General features: G+C 34.7%; 5 protein-coding genes across 5 annotated transcripts; all 5 read left to right on the top strand.

Moving 5' to 3' along the window:
- Positions 1 to 373: 373 nt before the first annotated feature.
- EGY3 (ethylene-dependent gravitropism-deficient and yellow-green-like 3) lies at positions 374 to 3,486 on the top strand. The gene is made up of 6 exons (XM_012981387.2): positions 374 to 1,083; positions 1,187 to 1,384; positions 1,954 to 2,178; positions 2,275 to 2,513; positions 2,602 to 2,756; positions 3,019 to 3,486. Exons 1-6 carry the CDS (start codon positions 586 to 588, stop codon positions 3,372 to 3,374), a joined length of 1,671 nt encoding a protein of 556 aa, XP_012836841.1. The 5' UTR covers positions 374 to 585; the 3' UTR covers positions 3,375 to 3,486.
- Positions 3,487 to 4,517: 1,031 nt separating this feature from the next.
- LOC105957397 (thymocyte nuclear-like protein) lies at positions 4,518 to 5,533 on the top strand. The gene has a single exon (XM_012981319.2). It carries the CDS (start codon positions 4,630 to 4,632, stop codon positions 5,089 to 5,091), a length of 462 nt encoding a protein of 153 aa, XP_012836773.2. The 5' UTR covers positions 4,518 to 4,629; the 3' UTR covers positions 5,092 to 5,533.
- A 502-nt stretch (positions 5,534 to 6,035) lies between these two features.
- On the top strand, positions 6,036 to 9,937 carry LOC105957471 (methyltransferase). The gene is made up of 9 exons (XM_012981391.2): positions 6,036 to 6,415; positions 6,523 to 6,596; positions 7,265 to 7,407; positions 7,505 to 7,551; positions 7,647 to 7,755; positions 7,854 to 7,915; positions 8,075 to 8,189; positions 8,761 to 8,923; positions 9,751 to 9,937. Exons 1-8 carry the CDS (start codon positions 6,227 to 6,229, stop codon positions 8,910 to 8,912), a joined length of 891 nt encoding a protein of 296 aa, XP_012836845.1. The 5' UTR covers positions 6,036 to 6,226; the 3' UTR covers positions 8,913 to 8,923; positions 9,751 to 9,937.
- Positions 9,938 to 12,539: 2,602 nt separating this feature from the next.
- LOC105957472 (uncharacterized) lies at positions 12,540 to 13,171 on the top strand. Its single transcript, XM_012981392.2, has one exon. It carries the CDS (start codon positions 12,801 to 12,803, stop codon positions 12,999 to 13,001), a length of 201 nt encoding a protein of 66 aa, XP_012836846.1. The 5' UTR covers positions 12,540 to 12,800; the 3' UTR covers positions 13,002 to 13,171.
- Positions 13,172 to 15,304: 2,133 nt separating this feature from the next.
- LOC105957469 (serine carboxypeptidase-like 18) lies at positions 15,305 to 18,565 on the top strand. The gene is made up of 14 exons (XM_012981388.2): positions 15,305 to 15,535; positions 15,640 to 15,785; positions 16,190 to 16,266; positions 16,355 to 16,477; positions 16,632 to 16,734; positions 16,833 to 16,870; positions 16,959 to 17,060; positions 17,160 to 17,246; positions 17,336 to 17,491; positions 17,575 to 17,646; positions 17,765 to 17,883; positions 18,024 to 18,137; positions 18,225 to 18,279; positions 18,377 to 18,565. The coding sequence occupies exons 1-14, from the start codon at positions 15,351 to 15,353 to the stop codon at positions 18,458 to 18,460; spliced, it is 1,461 nt and encodes a 486-aa protein (XP_012836842.2). The 5' UTR covers positions 15,305 to 15,350; the 3' UTR covers positions 18,461 to 18,565.
- The last annotated feature ends 2,997 nt before the right edge of the window (positions 18,566 to 21,562 follow it).

Below are 21,562 nucleotides of genomic sequence, written 5' to 3'. Positions count from 1 at the left end.
TACTTTGTCACTCATAATAAAAGATTAATTACTTTTTGCCCCAAAATAAAAGGTTAATTACTTTATGGCCCACATTAAACGGTTAATTACTTATTGGCCCAAAATAAAAGGTTAATTACTTTTTGGCCCACAATTAAAAGATAATTATTTCTGTCCCAAAATAAAAGGTTAACTACTTTTTGCCCCAAAACAAAAGGTTAATTACTGTTTGGTCCAAAACGAGAGATTAATTACTTTTTGACTCAAAACGAGAGGTTAACTACTTTTTGGCCCAACATAAAAGCTTAATTACCTTGTGGCCCAACAGTTTTTATAAATTAATTATTTAACGGTCTCAATCAAATCAAACTCCTCAAGAAAACTCATCCGCCACACAATTAAATCCTTCAAAATTTCTCCGAAAATTCTCAGTTCTTCTCTTCTGTCACTACCTTCAATCTGCCCATATATACATACACCTATACACACTCCAGAAACTCCTCCAACTTTCCAGACACGTCACCACCTTCGCTAAAAAGCCTGCCATTGTTACACCATGTATTCACTCTCCAGCTCGAAACTCAGATCATTTTCCACCAGCTTCCAATGGCAGCTGCTCTCTTCACCCCGCATCCCTTTTCAACAAACCCTATCCCCCAAAACCAATTTCGTATTCCACCACCATTTTCAAGAAACCCTATCCCCCAATCCACGATTTTTTCGCGCAAAAGATTGAATTTTTCCGCGAAAGCTGAGAATACAGACGAGCCCTCTTCCTCCTCTGTGTCTGTTGAGGACCAAAAAAATCTCCAACATATCAATGGTGATTTTGATGATGACGTGGAGGAGAGAGAGAATCTGCAAGAAACGGATTGGAAAACCGACGAGGAGTTCAAGAATTTCATGGGGAATCCTTCAATTGAGGCTGCTATAAAGCTCGAGAAGAAAAGGGCTGATAGAAAACTCAAACAGCTTGAGGATCAAGAAAGAACCGACAACCCTTTACTCGGTTTCCTTAAAAATGCGGTCCGCGATAGTTTGTGGAGAGAGAAGCAGAGATTGGAGGAAGCAGAAAAGAAATTCAAGGCTCTTGATCTTAACAAGGTATTGTACATTTTTGTTTTCGTCGAAAAAAAATTTGTTTGGAGTACACATTATTAATGATTTGAGTGTTTGTATACTTGTTTTGGTGGATTGTGAAATGCAGTTGAGGAGCTGTTTCGGGTTCGATTCGTTCTTCGCGACGGATGTTAGGAGATTCGGAGATGGTGGGATTTTCGTTGGGAATTTGAGGAAACCGGTCGAAGAAGTGATACCTAAATTGGAGAAGAAATTATCGGAAGCTGCGGAGAGAGATGTTGTTGTGTGGTTCATGGAGGAGAAAACTAATAATATCACAAAACAGGTACTCCGTCTGTTTCATAATAACTGTCGTTTTACGGTTTTAGGGTAGTTCACGTGTATTAAGAAAACTAATAAATGTGCGTTGATTTTAGGAAAAAAAAACACCGTTTCTATTAATTTTATTTCCACTAATTACTCTTGACAAATTAAAAGTAACTTATAAGGTCGAATTTGAGCAAAAAAATAGTAATCACTGCATCATTACGGAACAAGAAAAAGACGCATATTATGAGAAACTTCAAGTAGAAGATAGTATAATTAAACAAAATTTGGCCCCATGAATAAAATTTTAATTCTTCCATTGTTTAGAAATTGATGAATAAATGTTAGTCGCTATGTACAGTAGAACCTCGATAAATTAATACTCAATAAAATAATAACCTCCATTAAATAATAGTTTCATTCGGTCCCGACTCGGTGAGAACGTATTAAATTATTAACTCGATAATTTAATAATTCGCTAAATTAATAGAATTTTCCTAGTCCCGGCTGTATTAATTTATAGTTTTATTCATTAGGTATAGGTACTTAACAATATTCTTAATCCGGTGCCCGTTTCTCATTTTTTAGGCATGTGTGGTGCAACCCAAATCCGAAATGGATCTCCAATTCGAATCCACAAAACTAAGTACCCCATGGGGTTACCTTAGTGCCATAGCATTATCCGTTACAACTTTCGGCACAATCGCTTTGACAAGTGGATTATTCCTCAAGCCCGATGCAACCATCGATGACTACCTAGCTAACGTGGCACCTCTCTTTGGTGGATTCGTGACCATTTTAGCAGTTTCCGAGGTACTACACTACTACGTTCGCCGTTAAAATTTTTTGAAAGCACACGTGTCAAATTTTTCGATAACATTTTTATCCGTTTTGGTTTTTTTTTTTCAGATTGCCACGAGAGTAACTGCAGCCCGTTACGGAGTTAAATTAAGCCCGTCGTTTCTAGTTCCGTCCAGCTGGACAGGGTGCCTAGGTGTCATGAACAACTACGAGTCTTTGCTGCCTAATAAAAAAGCTCTATTCGATATTCCTGTAGCAAGAACCGCTAGCGCGTATATAACTTCGTTGGTTCTTGCAGTTGCTGCTTTTATAGCCGACGGTAGTTTCAACGGGGGTGATAACGCACTGTATGAAATCCCGTCTTTTTTTTTTTTTTTAATAATGGTCTCACATGGTGTTTAAGGTTGTTAATTAATTTTTTTTTTTTTTCTTTAGGTATATAAGGCCTCAATTTTTTTACAATAATCCTCTTCTTTCGTTCATCCAATATGTGATTGGACCTTACACCGACGATCTTGGAAATGTGCTTCCCTATGCAGTCGAAGGTGTGGGAGTGCCCGTTGATCCCCTTGCTTTTGCCGGATTGTTAGGTAATCATATTTCTATGACCTTGCCTTATCGTAATTAATAGCGGGCCCCACAATACTCTACTGCTCGAAAAATAACAAATAATCTATATTTATAAATTAATATTTTTTTGAAAAAAGGGTGGGGGGCCATGGCCCCTCAATGGCTCTATGCTGGCTCTGCCACTGGTCAATCACTAACTTTTCTTGGACATTTTTTTATGACGACCTTAAATTTTCTAGTTATCCCTTTTTTATTATAATTATTTTTTTCTTTTTTTTGTAGGCATGGTGGTTACGTCACTAAACTTGCTCCCGTGTGGAAGACTCGAAGGCGGGCGAATTGCTCAAGCTATGTTCGGAAGAAGTACGGCCACTTTACTGTCTTTCACAACATCTCTTTTGCTTGGCATCGGTGGATTAAGTGGCAGTGTGCTTTGTTTGGCGTGGGGGCTTTTCGCTACCTTCTTTCGAGGGGGAGACGAGATTCCGGCAAAAGACGAAATTACCCCGTTGGGTGATGACCGTTTCGCTTGGGGTTGTGTGCTCTTCTTGATATGTTTCCTCACTCTTTTCCCCAATGGAGGAGGCACCTTCTATAGTTCATATTTTGGGGGGCCATTTTTTAGGGGAGATTTTTAAGTAATGTGTGTGTATACATACATATATTGTGTGTATATGTACTTCGAAATTTGTATATTGTTTTGTAAATGTATGATAATAATTAATAATAATATTTAGATTGTTTTCAAAATTTTCGAATCTCCCCATGAAATAAAGGCTCACCATTTTTGTAGCTTGGCTGCTTAAAAACCAGCCACCCCAATTTGATCTTCCAACTATATTTATATGGTGTTGGCCGGTTCATACTTTAATGACATCTTTGCCCCTCTCATATTTACTATAAGATATTTTTTAGAAGAAAAAAATCAATTCCAATCTATAACTTTGAAAGAAAGAAAAAAAAAACAGATTGAAAGAGAAAATGGGCAAGGCAATGACAATTACCATCATGTTCCTACTTGTAGCATTCCCTTGTGTTCTAGCCCGGCCCGACCCGACGTTTCATGACGTGACTCCAATGGAGACTCGTCATGGGGTGAGTTCTGCAAACACGCACATATTTTTTTACGCGCGTGTATAATGTGGTGATGTGTTGTATGTTTATATATATTCATTTGAGTTAATTGAATATTTATTGTTGTGATTTTTGGAGTTAGGAAAATGAAGTGCAGAAGGTGGATGCAGTAGATCGAGATAGGTGCGTTGGGCTCGGGGAAGACGAGTGCTTGATGAGGAGAACGCTCGATGCTCACATTGATTATATTTACACACATAAACGAAAGCAAAGCCATGGTTAATATTTCAGATCGTCATTTCATATTCTACGATACTAATCTCTGTACATTCTTGAAAAAATCGCCCGGTAACTTTTTAAAATTTTTAAAATTTTTGGTTGTGTGTATATATGGATTGGATAGTAAATTGGTTGTGTATGTATGGATTGGAATCTTGGATGGTAATTTGGGTGTACTTCATCAATAGTTTAATTTTTTTTGGTTTGTCAATATTGGATTATTCATTAAAGTGTTTATTTATATAGAGTGGGATATAATGAAATAATATGATGAAATATTTTAATTTATTTCCTCTATTATAAATCAACTAGTGCCTTTTGAAAATAAAGGTTTATTTTTTATATAATAATTTTTGCTACGAAAATATTATTTAATTGATTATAAAAACAAGAAGTGTAATGAATTTAATTGGAATATAGAAAATATATTTGGCGCCAAAACCTATTAATATTAGCCACACTTCCCGCCGTAAGAGCTTCTCCTCTCCATTTAAAATATCCGAGGGCGAAATAGAAAAACTGAGTGGCGTGAAAAAAAAAATGGAAAAGGAGAATAATTACTGGCTACTGAAAACGGAGGCGGGGGAGTGGTCGTGGGACGATCAGGCGGCGAACGGAGGCCTGTCGAAGTGGGACGGTGTGAAGAACAAGCAGGCGCAGAAGTACATGAAGTCCATGGCCGCGGGGGACTTGTGCTTCTTCTATCACTCCGGCGCCAAGTTCCGCCGCGTGGTCGGAGTGGTCGAGGTCGTGCGGGAGTGGTACGAGGAGGAGGAGGAGGGAGGCGGCGCGGTGGACGTGAAGGCGGTGGGGGAGATGGCAACAGCGGTGGGCTTGGCGGAGATGAAAAAGGAGTTGAAAGGGGTGGAGTTCTTGCTGTTCCGGCAGCCCAGGTTGTCGGTTTTGCCGGTGGTGAAAGAAGTTTGGGATAGGATTTGTGAAATGGGCGGTGGATACGAGGGAGATGGCGGCGGTGGTGGTGGTGATGACAGTGAAGATTAAGTGTTTGATGCTTTGCCTCAATGGAGGTTGGTGGGTGAATAGTTCAATTTCACCAACTCTTTTTGTTGCCCATAGCCCATTGGGCATTTGTAAAGCGGTTGTTGGGCCTATGGTGGATAAACCAATAATTGATTAATAGTTCAATTTTGTTTAATTTTGCCTCAAAATTAAACAAAAAACAATGTTGAGTAGAGTAAAAAAAAATTCTAGTTATAATTAGGGTAAATTACGGTCACCTCTTGAGGTAATGTCAAATTACGAAAATCTCCCTCATGTTTGGGTAATTACAACTACTTTTCAACTATGAATCTTGTTATACGTCCACCATTTGTGGCGTAAAATTTAGGGGAATGGAATATTCTCAAGCCTGTACACGTTTTATCTCATTCGAGGTCAACATTTTGAAGCAAGATAATGATAAGATGTGTTTTTTTGGCTTGTATATAACAGATTGTGATGCGTCAGAAATTGCATTTTTGCACAAAACGAGTACAAACAAGAGACCATTTCACGGAATCTAGAAAATTACAACATAAAAGTGGACATGTAAGAAAATTCATAGTTGAAGGTACTTGTTATTAACCAAACATGAGGGTTTTTTTTTTTTTTTTTTATTTGACCATATTTCAAGGATAATTTTAATTACTTCAACATGAGAGTTTTTTTTTTTTTTTTGTAATTTAACCATATCTCGGGTAGCTGTATACGCTTACACTTATTGAAACTTAGAGCAGTGAGAATCAAATAGAGTATTAAATTACAAAATTACCATTTTGATTCCCTAAAATGAAAATATTTCACAGAAATAAATAAATAAAATCTCAATAAATTTTAATGAAAAATGGATAATAATTTATTTAATATCTATGGATTGAAGCATATGAGTTTTTTAAAAGTATCAAAGCATCAATTAATTGATTGTTTGATGCTTCATTTTAATATTTGGAGTTGCTCTTAGTCATTGAGGTCAAATGTCGCTATTTTTCTTTAGCGATTTAATTGGACAATGGTAGTGGGAGTAGACTAGGAGAGAAAATTGAAACCCGTATCCTGAAAAAAAAGTAAAGCCCTCTTCAGAAAATCAGAAATTCCCGGTCGATAAACCTCGCCGGCGGGGGAAGGCGGAGTTTCGCCCATGCAAACCCTAGGGTGTAGTCCTAGGTTAATCAGCCTACTGAACGTCTCTCCGTTGCATTTGAATCTGCGGGCTTTCTCATCATCATCATCATCATCATCATCATCATCATCATCGTCTTCAGATTATGCCAATCAGTCACGGGGAGGCCTTCCTCGCTTCTTCTCCGAAACCCTACCTCCTTACAAGGCACATTTATTTACCTCTTCGCTTTTTTGTTTTTGTATTTTTGAATGTGTATGTATGTATACACGCGTGGAATCTGTATTTTTAAGCGGAGTTGATAATATTTTCAGGGTGGTGTTGTACGCGTGAAAGGCGATGAATTCTGGCACATGACCAAGGTTCTGAGGTTAGGAATCAACGATAGGTATGGCTTCGTTTACTATCCGGCTACTCTTTGTATTTTGATTTATTTATTTATGATAATTATGGGTAAACAGAATATAATGTAGAATTATGAGCAACATAGGTAGAAATTGAGAAGATAGAGAGAGAAAGATGGAAGAACAGAGAGAAAGAGAGAGAGAGAGAGATATTGTTGAATTATTAACTGTTGTTATTTTATTGGCGTAAGATCCGCTATCTATTGGTTTGGGATTGATGTGTGCAATTGAGGAATAGGAGTGAAGACGGAAATTATTAATGCAATTGATCGAGTTAAGATAAAATACAGTGATGTCTTTTGTGTTGGTTTAATATAAGCATTTTCCATACTCTATAAGTATGTTATTTTGTTCTCGTGAACGATTTGGGGAGGGTTTACAGTAATTTAATACTCTATGAAAAAATAAATTTAAGATGAAAGGTTTTATGTCGTGGTTTTATAATATGGAAGTTCCACATAAGTTTTCACTGAAATGTTTAGCTCGGGAATTAAGGTTTTGTAATTGGCAAACATACATGCAAGTGACAAAGTTTTGCAGGATTTATCGGCCATACATGAGCTCCTCTCTCGTATTATCAGTTTATCATCTAGGTTTTCTGTACTTGTTGTACGAGTACGACTTTATTAACCTAGATTTTCTGTTTTGCAAGGGTAGAGTTATTTAATGGGAAGGGAGGTTTGGTTGAAGGGCGCATAGAGAAGATTGATCGGATAGGGGTAGATTTTGAAGCGCTGGAGAACCCAAAATTAGTTTCTCCACAGAACACACAGTGGCATATTTTTGCTGCTTTTAGTGAGTTTCAATAGTATCAATACTTTTCCCTTCCGATGCATTTTTCTGCTCCTTGGCTTCTATAAGACTATAACTCTTTTAAATTGTTCCCTTTAAGGCACGTTAAAGGGAGGCAGAGCTGATTGGCTAGTCGAGAAATGTACTGTATGTTATTTCATTGCTTGAGATTGTGATATCTTTTTTATTTATTTTTTATGTGAAATTATTGATTTCCTTTTCTTTCAATCTATGCATCATAGGAGCTTGGAGCATCCAGCGTGACACCTTTATTAACGGAGCGTTCTCAGTCAATATCGGAAAATAGGGTAGACAGGCTGCAGAGAGTTATTCTGGCTGCAGCAAAACAATGTAAATTGTTTTCTTTACATATTTGGCTCATTTCAAATCATTATTGTGATCAGATGATTTGATATTTTTATCGTCCATCAATACTACTTCTCGTGTAGGTCAGCGTTTACATGAAATGAGTTTGAAGCCTCCTATTGGAGTAGAGGAACTTCTACCTCTGGTAAATATCTCATATACCCTCATAATTCAACGATCACTTTGAACTTGTTTAAATTTGTGGCAGTGACTTGTTTTCTTTAGATGGAAAATTTAAGATAACCATTTTCTCTCTTCCGTTTCATGTGGGGTTTTATGATTTTCTCCCTATATTTCTATTTAGGTAGCTCAGTCAAGATTATCCTTTGTGGCTGTAGCAGAGGCTACTCCTGTTTTTAATACATTGAGTTCTTTAAGGAAAGAACAGACTGGAGTCATTATAATTGGACCAGAAGGAGGTTTGTGGCCATTTCTTTCTATGTACATCCCCATTATTTTTCCTGAAAAAAGTCTAATTCTCGTCATCCGTGATTCTTCTCGGAAAAAAAATTCAAAATATTTTGGATACTTCACCATTTAAGTATCTTTATCTCTGAGCTTGCAAAACCTTTAGTTTTGTATCATGTTGTGTACAGAACATACTTTGCAAAACCTTTAGGAGGATTCTTGATTGAAAAGCTAAAACATGTAGTACATCTCCAAAATAGTCACTTGTTGCAGTATGTATTTAAAAAAAATCAGAATACCTGCAAGACCTTAAGAAATAGAAGTTACGAGAATTCTCTGACGTGAATGAAAGTATCACAAAAAAAAAAAGGCTTTATAAAGACTTTGGGTAATATAAAAGGATAAGTATTAAAAACATCAAGATTTCTTACTTTTGATGCATCAAAGATCATTAAATTTAGAGATTCCATCTCCCTATGACCCGTTTTCATTATTTTAAATGAAATGATTATTGCTTGTGCGTGGAGAGCTTTGACTACTCAAGATCAAGTTTACTGAAAAAAAAAACCCTGGTATACTTAGACTTCTCTGAGAAGGAGTTGAAATCCATAACGGAGGCTGGTGCAATTGCTACTGGTCTGGGCCCACATCGACTACGTGTTGAAACTGCTGCAATGGCTCTCCTTTCAACTCTGATGCTATGGTCCGACTCCCAGGAAACAGTCACCAGTTAACCACACTTCAGGTAAGCTTTTATGTTCTTCTTGATAGTTATTAACATCTATTTCTTGCATCCAATCATTTTAATTTTATTGCTTTTTGGCAGCTGATTTTTTTCTCGGGAAATTAATTAATGAATTCTAGAAATAATAAGTGCCAAAAATATCTAAAATAATGTATTTGATATGACCAGGCAAAGAACCCTGATGTTAGGACCAAACCAGGTACCTCAGTTTACCATGCTAGAGCAAGTGGCCTAGGTTTGGCAATTTTAGGTTACATTTAAATTTAAGAGGATGAGTTGAAAGAAGGATTTCTAATGACTGGATATTATGTGGATTTTATTTTCAAATCCATCATAATGACTGAAAATATAACTCGTTACGGGAGCTTAAGTATTTATTACAAGGATTGGAATCCTTACAATCAACTCCATCAATCTAAATTTAAACCTTAGTTTCTACTGGAATGAATTTAATGCTCGCGAACTGAACTGTATTGTTGAATCAAAACCTTGTACGATACCAGAATCTAATTGTAGGAAAATCTTGCTCAGTATCATTTTTATCGAACAAGTTCAATTCTTAATCGAAATAGTTTCCTGCTTTTTTGCATTATTGGGTTGTAACTTTACTCTGGTGGTATCATTTTTTAAGTTACCTTAATGTTGGTCAGTTTGATCTAGGTTGAATTTCTTTATTCGGCATGTCATTTCATTGTCTTTTATCTCTGGTTATACACCAGGACAAGAATTTAAATGATTCAAATTCGTGACCAATTTGTTGTTATGCCTTTTCAAGATTAGCTGCAACTTCCTCGATTTTCTCCTAAACTCATTCACTTTATTTGCAGGAAATTGGAGGTTTACAACGGTTTTGCTCCCACTAATCAAGGTTTTGGCTTCTTTTCTCTGTAAGAGTCTATACTCAATACATTGTCACTTTATTTCCGTTAATTATGGTTGTGGCTTATATCACATTCGTGGGGTCAACTTGTCACAACGCAATTTTGTTTTGGATAAAGATTCGGTTCTAGATTTTATTGTTGCATGCTCATTGAAAATTAGGTTCCTCGGTATTTCTAAGGTGATAGGGGGATTCACTAGTTTCGATTAAAAGGTAATCTATTCGAAGTCTTTAATTTAATTTGCATTTAATTAATAGGTAAAAATCGAGGTGTTTAAAGTTCTTTAGTCAGTGTGGCCTCGGCTAATTGTGCATGTATTCAAACTTGGTTTTCGTTCACAAAAGTCTTGGTTAACATTGAAATTTAGGATTATGGGTACGTATTTGTAGTTACAAAAGTCTGCAGTTATGAACCTTCTGCGTTCCATCTTTTAGTCCCTGAGTCAAAGTCAATGAAATATTTGTAGATTAAGATTAGAAATACTTCATCAATAAACTTCATTTTTTTATATATATTATTATTAATTTGTATCATCACCAGTAAACTTAGTTGGATATCATAAGCTTATTGATCATTTTTTTTTTGGGTTTTTTAAAGTCTTGAGAAGATTGTTTTTCCGTATTTTGAAATAAAAATACGGGTAAATTAGGAAAACCCCCTGGACTTGAGCTAAATCATGAAAAACACCCACAACTAATTTGTAATTACCAAAATTCCCCCGACGTTTTTTCCAATATTACACCTACCCCCTTATGATGTGATTTTTCACGAAATCTTTTTTATTACAGGGAATATTCCCCGAAAAAATGTTGATTCTACCGTTGTGAACGTAACGTTTCTTTATGCTAATTTTGGGAGATAAAAATTACCCTCGGGGGGTCTTTAAACATAATCTTTATTCTTCTTATAATGACTCATTTACAACTTTTTAGTATTATACCCCTTTAAGAGTAATTTTTACCTTTAAAAAGTAGCATAGAAGAAATTCCACGTTTGTAGGGGTATTATTGGCATTTTTTGTGAAATATTCCTTGGACTCAAAAAGATTCCGCGAAAAATCACATTGTAAGGGGGATTTTAGTAATTACGGATATGTGGGGGAGTATTTCATAATTTGTCGCAAGTGTTCGGGGTTTTTTCGTAATTTACCCTAAAAATATTTGCTAGCTCTAAAAGAGAGAAGAAAACTCTTCATCTGATGAATCAGTTCCGGATCAAAGCTGCAGTCTGAAGTTTTGATTTTATCATAAAATACTATATAGTATATCAATTTCCTTGATCAAAGTGACTACTAACATTTGGGCATTTATGATATTGGTTTGACTTAGATGCCCAAAAGCTTGCAGTATTTCAAAGTTTCAAATTTAATTAAATAGCCCTGCCACTGTCACTTTATATTATAGAGTATTTATTAGTATTATTCAACTGATGAATTGAAGGTGTGTGTAATGCATGTGTATTATATTCAAATATGAAATCAAGGTCAATACTGTGGATATTTGGTATCACACTATACTCTAATTTATGAGGACGGTGACAGCATTACATGTGTGGCTGATAAAGTTTGTCAGTTTTTTTCTCTCTTTGATTTATTATTATTTATAATAATAATAATAATAATAATAATAATAATAATAATAATAATAATAATAATAATAATAATAATAATAATAATAATAATAATAATAATAAATAGAAACAAATGATTTCTCTTTATTTTGTCAAATATTTTGCGATCATATGTTTTCTCAAAATAAAATAGAAATATGGTCTTGAAAATAGCATATATAGCTGCTGTGGTTATGGAGTAAGATGTGATTGACCGTTGTTCAACACATTTTGTGGCTGTCAAAATTGACGGGGTTGTACGTCAAGTTCAAACTTTTTTTTTTCCTTGCCCATCAATATTGCTTTTCGTTACACACATAAACTGCTCGAATGAATATCACACGTAAGTGCCTATTACATTCTATTATGGGTCGCTCATACCCTGACATCCCATCCCAACGTGGACAATTGTTGTCAAGCTGAAGCTAACAAGGCTTATTACATACTACTTTTGACTTCCAATGCAAAGCAGTATATATTGGCCACGCATTCCTTTTAATAAACAAAAGAATCAGCTATCAAATATGTGTATCCTGTAAATCAGGCTCTCACAAAGTCATTAAACCACGCAAAGATGTAAATTGCATTGGGTGCCTTGAATTCAATCTAAAAAGTGTTCAGCAAAAATAGTTGAGCCCTAGTCCTTAAGCGTCCATATTACTCCATCAATTAAGCCACTCCTGATGTAATTTGTTTGGAAAGAGGAAACTCAGAACGACTTGATTTACTACTTGCACGCGCTTGCAATTTACATCATAATATCACGACGTCTACCAATAAACCAATGATCAAATGTCTCATTTTATTTAAAAATATACGTCACACTTAAAATTTACTATTTGTTTTTAATTAATTTTATAATTGACCATCACTAAATAATATACCAAACTCCATCCTTTATCTTACAACAAATACGGGTGCTCCCTAGATTCTGCATATTCAATTCATTGGTCATAATATTTTCACCGCAGATTTTACATTTATCTCTTCAATTCAATCGGAAATAATTAAATAGAAATATTTAAACAACAAAAGAATGAAAATTGGAGTATAAAAATAGAATATTGCCAAAAAAAAAAAAAAAACTCTATAGTCAACGTGTTGAACCAAAAACGTTGGCAGGCACGCCGCAAGGGAGCCTCCAATCCATAAATACCGCTACTAATAGCAGACTTTAAAATCAGCTGGCACCATTTTCTCTCTCTACAAAAAAGCACACACTCCTCTGCCTCTCCGCCCTCAGCTCTTCCTCCTCCGCCGTACGCCGCCGTCTGTTTGCTCTCTCCTCCGCCTCAATCGAAAAAATTCTACCTCAGTCCTCTACAGAAAGCAGCAGCGAATCGATCCACACGTACAGAAACTAACTCGGAGCAATAAATAAATAAAAAATGGCGATTCAGTTGGAGAATATAGTGGAATCGATAAAATCGAAGGTGAGATCGTTGAAGAAATCAACGAAAAAGAAGCCGTACGTAAAGATGGACAAGAGCGCAAGCGTTAGGGTCGAGATCCGTAGCCGGAAGGCCAAAAACATCATCACCAAAACTCTCAAAGCCGCCGATCGCCCAGGGAAGAAACAACTCCCTTGATTTCATTTGATTTGATTCTTCTGTAATCATTTCTATTTTTTTTCTGAATATTTTATTACTTTAATACTCAAAAGGAATTCAGAACTCTGTTATTCAAGTCGCCGATTTCTGTGTTTCGTCGGTGCGAGTTTAATTTCAATCCAGGAAACCGTTTCGGTCCTTTTTTTTAATTATTATTATTATTTTTATTTTTAATTATGATAATTGTTGTTGGTGTGAGGAAAAAGGAGATGTAGAGAAAAGTTTAGAAATGTTTATGAAGTGATGAATATTGAAAATTACTAATAGAGGAATGAATCAGTTGCAAACATTGAAGCAGGTGCAAAATGACACTTCAATATAATAATATTCATTCATGGATTTAACAAAGAAAACTACTCTTAAATTACATTACATTATTATATATGTAAAAAAAAAATGAGGACAAATTACGCGTCACTTTTCTGAGCTAAAATTAAGTTACTTTTCTGAGCTAAAATTAAATTACGGAAAAAGAAAAAAAAACTCTTTTTATTGGTAATTATAACCACTTTTTTTAATTTGTAAATTTGATATCGTAAAGCTGGACGTGTAAAACAATTCACAGTTGAACCAGTGGTTATAATGCCTAAATTTGAAGGAGTTTTTCGTAATTTAATCTGAATTTATGGGGTGACCGTAATTTTGCCATTTTTTTTTTAATTATGAAAATGGTGTACATATTGAAAAGCTTATTGTACAATTTTCTCAATAATTTATCATAAAAGAAATTATTAGCCATTAACCATTTCAATTTTGTCTTAGCAACTCTTAAATTTCAAAAGGAAATGCCCCAATAGCTTTAGATCAAAGAATTTAAGGTCCATAATCATTATATGGATTTGGGCCTGATTTCATATTCATCTGCTTATATTAAGTCTTGTTTAAAAATATATTTTAAAAACTAATACATATGTATGAATTTTAGAAAAAAAAATATAATATGACAGAATATCATCCCCACTAATTATTTGTTCAATTAATCATTATTTTTAATTTCTTTTCTAAGGATTAATAAATGCAAATTTGAGAAAATTAGTTAATGCATTTTTCTTTTTTTCAAAATGGAAGATAATTTAAAACGGAGAGGAGTTTCTACACTCGAGCTCATTCATTCATGGCAGACGAGTTCAACTATTAAGCTGACAATGCTACGAATTTACATTTGTATCCCTACCATATTTAGTTGGGTTCTAAATTTACTACGCATTCATCACAAAATTCTCGTTACTTGGATTTTATTGCAGAACCTCGATAAATTAATAATCTCGTGCAAATAATAATATCTCTCAATCACGATTCGGTGAAAACATATCAAACTTATTAGTCTGATATTTTAATATTTACTAAATTAATAAAAATTTATTAGTCATGTTCATATTAATTTATAGAGGTTTAAATACAAATGAGTTGGGATGATGCTTGCTAAGAACTCTGAGGTACTGAGTATATGTACTAGAATAAATAAATTAATAAAGTTCAAATTGTATACGCGTGTAGTGAGTGGTTATTCGTGGGGCAGGGACTGGATTGGTTTTTATCCACAAACCGATCTATTACCGACCATATTTTTAGGTGGATAATCAATTTTTAACCTACCTATTAGATCGGGTCAAAAATTTCAACCAACCCATTTGTAATGGGTCGGTTGGTGGTTTCTAATATTATCAAAAGTTGGTTGACCGATAATTATCGGTTATACAACTATACTATTAAAATTTTATTAAAAATATAAAATAAATGCCGTGTTTTCTTACGTGATTATTGAAATTATCAAAATAATTAGGATTTTAATATTTTAAAACAATCAACAAAGGAAAAAAATTGACATAAATCTTCAACCAGTTTCTTTATGCCCAAGCACAAAAAGCCCACAAAACTCCACTAAATCTCTAGTGCATGTTTGAAATTACTTTGAATTTCCTAATTATATTTTTTCGTTAAATTGCTATTAATTATTTTGAACTGATAAATGATGATCGCACCGTGGCATTACGCAAAGTGTGGATATTTTTACTCCAAAATTTTTTTTTGAAGTGAACTAGGTGGTGGGTATAAACCATCAACCGACCCATTTCGTAACCAAATATTCGGTTGCCAACCATCAACCGACCCACAAAGGTTGGGTCGGCAACGGTTTTCAAATTTGAGCAAAAATGGTTTGACGGATGGGTCGGTTATTAGACTGGTAATCGACCGACCCAACCCAGTCTCAGCCCTAGTTATTCGTATAAATATACTGAAGAGGCTATTTAGAAGAAAAATAAAAAAAATTAAATAAATAAATTTGTAAAATTTGGATTGAATGATTGGCATTGGAATAGTCAACGAATGGATAATGATTTTGCAATATATTTACCAGAAAAATTAAAAGCAAAAGGCATCATGGCTAAATACATGAACACTACTTGTTCGTACTGTCTGCTTCTTTTACTGATCACCGCCGCCGCTTCTCAGTCCACCGTCAATACCCTACCCGGTTATCCCGGACCTCTGCCTTTCAAACTCGAAACCGGGTCGGGTTCTTTTTTTTTTTTTTTTTCTTCTATATAATTTCCATGGAAGTTGTTGCTTGTTAACTTATTTGCTGTGGATCTCATTTCAACTTTGTTGGAATCAGGTACATTGGCGTTGGAGATGACGATGAAGTTCAACTGTTCTACTACTTCGTTGAATCGGAGCGAGACCCGCGAAAGGACCCTCTTATTTTTTGGCTCACCGGCGGACCCGGTTGCTCTGGGTTTTCCGGCCTCGTTTACGAAATCGGTGAGTTTAATTCTGTTGTTGATACTTACTAACTCTGCAGCTCTGCTTCATTGTCTGCTTTTAAGTTGCCTATTGTCGGCGGCGGCGGTGGTGGTGGTGGCTGTTGGCCGCCGCATTTGAGTGACGCATGCAGAAAGCTTTCTGCCCGCAATGTGTTTGACATTTTGCCCAAGAGAAATTGAATTTTGTAGATTTAATTGCCAAATAGATTTAGCTATTATCCCAACTATATTAGGTAATTGAAAACAAGATCCAGGCTAAATTAATTGGATTTATTTATTGTGCCATCATAGGTTCTGGTATATTTGATGTAGAACAAGTTTGACATTTAAGGAAAAATAGTAATTGAAAACAAGATCCAGGCTAAATTAATTGGATTTATTTCATTTTAAATATATTTGCAGGTCCGTTGGCGTTTGATGTGGTAGATTTCGATGGAAGCTTTCCTTCTTTCACTTTAAATCCATATTCATGGACAAAGGTTCGATTTCGAAGCAGCTACTTTGTTCATCATCTTTCAATTGTTTTGACTTTTACCTTTTGCAATCATACATACATATTATATATAGATCGCAAGCATTATATTCATAGACTCCCCTGTCGGAACCGGATTCTCCTATACCAACACATCAGAAAGTTACGCTACGTCCGACACTAAATCAACAGAAGATAATTACGTATTCTTGAGGAAGGTTAGTTAGTTTCTAATAAGAATCCTTGTCCTTTTTACTTCGTTTTTTCTCTTCCTAGAGGAAATCGACGGCTATATAAAACCGATTTCTATCTATTATTTATAATCGGTGGAAATTAATCTTAGTTAGGCTAACGTCATTTTGGAAAATTCAGTGGTTGTCACTCCACCCCAGATTTGTAAAAAATCGCCTATACATCGCTGGCGACTCTTACGGAGGCAAAATCACTCCCATGGTAGCTCGGGCCATATCAGAAGGTTGCATTTCAAGATAATTAATTCTGATGATAATTTTTTTTTTTTTTTTTTGTTTTTTTACATGATTAAGCTGACAATAGTGTGTGCTCGTATTCCAGGTAACGAAGCCGGACTTCAGCCACGAATGTTACTCCAAGTAAATGATATTATTATTTTTATTCATTTAATTTCGATTATATAATCTTCGTTACCCAATATAACAATTATTGAGAAAATTAAACCAGGGATACATTGTTGGTAATTCAAGGACGGATGCAAATAAGGATGACAATGAAAAGATTCCTTATGCTCACAGAATGGGACTCGTATCCGATGAATATTTCGAGGTATTTTCATTCCCTTTTTTACTATATGGTCTTTAGATGATTAATGACTTACACTTTTGGATAATACGATCGTAATAAAGTAGTTGAAAAATATTTCAGCTAGCAAAAAGCAGCTGTCTCGGAGAGTACGTGAATCCGGATCCAGATAATATAGAATGCAAATACGCTCTTCGTCTTGTTAATGAGGTCGATAACACTTAAATTATTTTCTTACTTAACATATATACATGGCACCTGTAAAATATTTTTGTTCTTCCTTTTTATATTTAGTGCAGTGCACAAAGCTTGTCAACAATCCCCACATTCTGGAGCCGAAGTGCAAATTCTTATCACCAAACCCTAATTACTCTCAACGGGGCCCACTATTTGTAGAAGATGATCCAGTCGACGACGTCCTATTCATGTCCACACAAGACGACTCGTTATGCCGTGTAATTTCTACTTTTCTGTCTCGCATATTCTTTCATATATTCCCTTTTATTTTTATTTTTATATATAGTCATTTTGTTTGCAGAATTATAATTATGCGAGCTCTTACGTTTGGGCGAATAATGAAACTGTCCAAGAAGCTCTTCACATAAGAAAGGTAATACGAAGAAAAAAAAAACCGAGAATTTTGAAGTTTGACATCTTTTTTCCAGTATTTAAGAAAAAAATATATATATTCCTCGTGTTTCGTTATGTTAATTGGAATTAAAAACTAGGGAACAATACCCGATTGGAAAAGATGCAATAAGAGCTTAAGTTATGAGTATGATGTAGAAAGTGTTCTCGAAGATCATCGGCTTCTCAGCGAGAAAGGCTTTCAAGCCTTGGCATATAGGTGGGGGGCTGCTTATTAATTAGCTACACAGTATTGATTTATATGATTATATCTAATATATTTTCTCTCGAGTTTCTAATCCATAATTTGTATTTATTAATAATGCTTTTGAATTAAAATTGTCCTCTTTGTTTTTTCAGTGGCGATCATGACATGTCTATACCCTACATGAGCACTCTAAAATGGATACGAGAATTAAATCTCACCGTTGACGATGACTGGAGGCCGTGGACTGCCAACGGACAAGTTGCAGGGTTCGGTTTTTTTCGATTTTTAGATTCCGTCTAGAAATCGTAAAAAAAATGTATGAACTATTGAAGTTTGACTTAATCGTTTTGCAGATACACACAGAAATACAAGAACAATCAAGCCTACATCACCTTTGCTACAGTCAAGGTTTTTACTTAAACTCGTGCAAAAAAAATTAATATAATAAAATTAACTTAATAAATATTAAATTAAATTATATATATACACATATATATATTTGCAGGGTGCAGGTCATACAGCTCCAGAGTACAAGCCTAAAGAATGTTTTGCCATGTTTGAGAGATGGCTCTCTTTGTACCCACTCTGATCCAATACTGCAGGTTCTGGATTTTATTATCTTTGTATTTAATTATTTAACAAAATATATTTATTTTTGTCACAAATAAAATAAAAAGTTGAGATTATGGTACAACTCTATAGAAGAAAATCAAATAAGAGAATAAAGAAAGAAAAGAAACCGAGTGATTTTGGATCTTGATAAAAATTCCTTGTATAGATGTCACATGTGATGTAACTATCATTCATTATTCGACAAATTACGAAAAACCCCCTAATGTTTAGGTAATTACAACCACCCTCGAAAAACCACTCCTTCAGTAGATAAATTTAACACCGTAAGGGTGGACGTGTAAGACAATACGTAGTTGAGGGGATGGTTGTGTAATTACCCAAACATAGATGGGTGTTTTTGTAATTTGACGGTACCTGAGGGGTGGCCGTAAATTACCCTTTGTTTTATGTGTCTATTATCTATCTGGCCATTCTTTTGAACTTTAGGCAGCAAATTTTATAATGACCCTTGAAACAACCAAATTTCACAGCATTGCCGTATAATTCAAATCGTCCCAATTGATGAATTAACATCACAATCATCCGATTTTCGCAAGCTATAAATTATGTAACATGTTTTCTTTCCGGCAAACCCTTCTGATTTATTTAATTCACAAATTAAAAATCTTGCTTCCAAATCGAAAATTTTCCCACCGTACGGCCTGATTTACGCACTAAATCAGTCAGCCCACTCAACAATTCTTCACACAAACGTATTGCACCATCGTTGTATCAAATAAACAACAACAATCACAAGTATGCAGTGGAAATCGAACAACACAAGCAATTTACGAGCAATGCTCAACCTTTATTGATTCACTCACGAATAATACAAGGAAAGCCCTTGGTGCACACAAAGAATCCTCACAACAGATGCTAACAATTGCAATCTGAGTCCCTCTATCTGAATGGGTCGGATTTGTGCACTCAAGGGACTATAAATACAAGGTACAATGCAGTTTACACACTAAACTGCCAAGGGACACATGGCGGCACGCAGGCCAGCCACTTGGCTCACTAGTACAACATATAAGGGACGGTTTTTAAGCCGTTGCTGATGCCAACCGCTCCACAACTGCCTTCCGTAACTTCCCAAGTCAATTAGCTGCCCGGCTTGCCCAATCGGCGCGCGCGCGCCCCTAAGGATCGATTATGCCCGCACGCGTGCTATTCAGCCCGCTTGCCTTACCCACACTTGTCATGCCTTTCTCGGCCAAGCATCTCAATGCTTGCCAATCACTCGAAAGCATTGCCTAGTTGTTCTCGGCCAAGCACCTCAATACTTGCCCATCTCTCGGCCACCGTTTGGCCCATGTGTAGCATGCCTTGTGCCAACACTTCTTGGCACCACTTCAACTATAACTCGGCCACACTCGAGTTATAGTCGATGTCTCCGTCTAAGGGGGTAACACCTACCATATTTAGTTGGGTTCAAAATTTACTACGCATTCATCACCAAATTCTCGTTACTAGAACTTTATTGTAGAACCTCGATAAACTAATAATCTCATTTAAATAATAATATCTCTCAAATTCCAATTCGATAAAAATTTATTAAATCACTAGTACAATAATTTAATATTTGACTATATTAATACTAATTTACAGAGGTTTGAATGTAGTTGTAAATACAAATCAATTGGGAATGATGCTTGCTCTGAACTTTGAGGTATTGAGTATGCGTACTCAATAAATTAACAAATTAAGTTGAAATTGTATATTAGTTTAGTGAGTAGTTATCTGTGTAGATATACTAAACAGGCTATTTAAAAAGTAAATAATAATAATAAATAAATAAAATCTATAAAATTTTGGATTGAATGATTGGCATTAGAATAGTCAACGAATGGATAATGATTTTGCAATATATTTACCAGAAACGTTATCTATTTAAAAAGGGGATTTTTATGCAAAAGTCCCCAACCAAGCATGTTTATTATTCTAGGTATAGGGGACATATCTCTTTCACCAATAAGCCCATCCCTTTAATATTTATTATAACTAAAGGAAACATTCATGTATATCCCAATATTACCCTCAATCATTTATACCCAATTCTTAATTGTAATCCAAATTAATCAATTTTGTCCATAAAAGTTCAATTTTGACCACAAAAATTCAATTTTGACTTTTTTTTGGAGTATAATTTAATATGCTCCAATTTCATCCTTAACTTAATTTAATCTCAATTTGACCCCAAATTTCACAAATTATTAAATTTTGACCCAAAAATTTTTTTTTTTCAAAAAAAAATTTTTTTTCAAAAACTTTTTTTTGCCGCCGGATTCCGGCGTTGACTTTTTAAACTTTTTTTTTTTTTTTTTTTTTTTTTTCTTCCGGATTTTTTTTCCGGATTACGGCGGTCAACGCCGGTCTCCGGCGTTGACTTTTTTTTTTGTTTTTTTTTCTTTTTTCTTTTTTTTTTCTTTTCTTTTCTTCCGGATTTTTTCGCCGGTTTCCGGCGGTCTCTTTCTTTAGTGTTTTTTTAAGTTTTTTTTTTTTTGTTTGGTTTGTTTTGTTTTTCCACGCCCGCCGCTACACGTTGACCGTAATTGTGCTGTCACTGACAGTAATTTAGCGTAATTATACTGTCAATGATAGTTAATTAACGTAATTGTACTGCCGTTGACATTACATTTATGTAATTGTGCTGCCGTTGACAGTAAATTAATGCAATATTATATTTTTTTTATTTATTATTATTTTTTTTTATTTTTTTTGATTTGTTGACAAGTCAACGTAATTATATTACTGTCGTTGACAGTAAAATAACTGTAAACACAATAATATTACTGTCAACAACATCAATATTATTATTTTTTTGGGGTGTTTGTTTTGTTCGAGTTATTCACGAAGTAACGTAATAATATTACTGTCTACTATTGTAATATTACTGTTGCTATAGTAATATTACTGTCACTCACAGTAATATTAATTCTTTTGGTTTTTTTTATTTTGTTTACATTTGTTGAACGGACAACATAGTAATATTACTTTATTATACAATAATAATGAATTTTGTTGTGTTAATATTAATGTGCTAGAGATTAATATAGCAATATCAATGTGTTAAACTATA

The sequence above is a fragment of the Erythranthe guttata genome, chromosome 2, assembly GCF_056151865.1.
Source record: "Erythranthe guttata isolate IM_541 chromosome 2, IM_541, whole genome shotgun sequence".
Lineage (NCBI taxonomy): Eukaryota > Viridiplantae > Streptophyta > Magnoliopsida > Lamiales > Phrymaceae > Erythranthe > Erythranthe guttata.
This window is presented reverse-complemented; position numbering and strand designations above follow the sequence as displayed.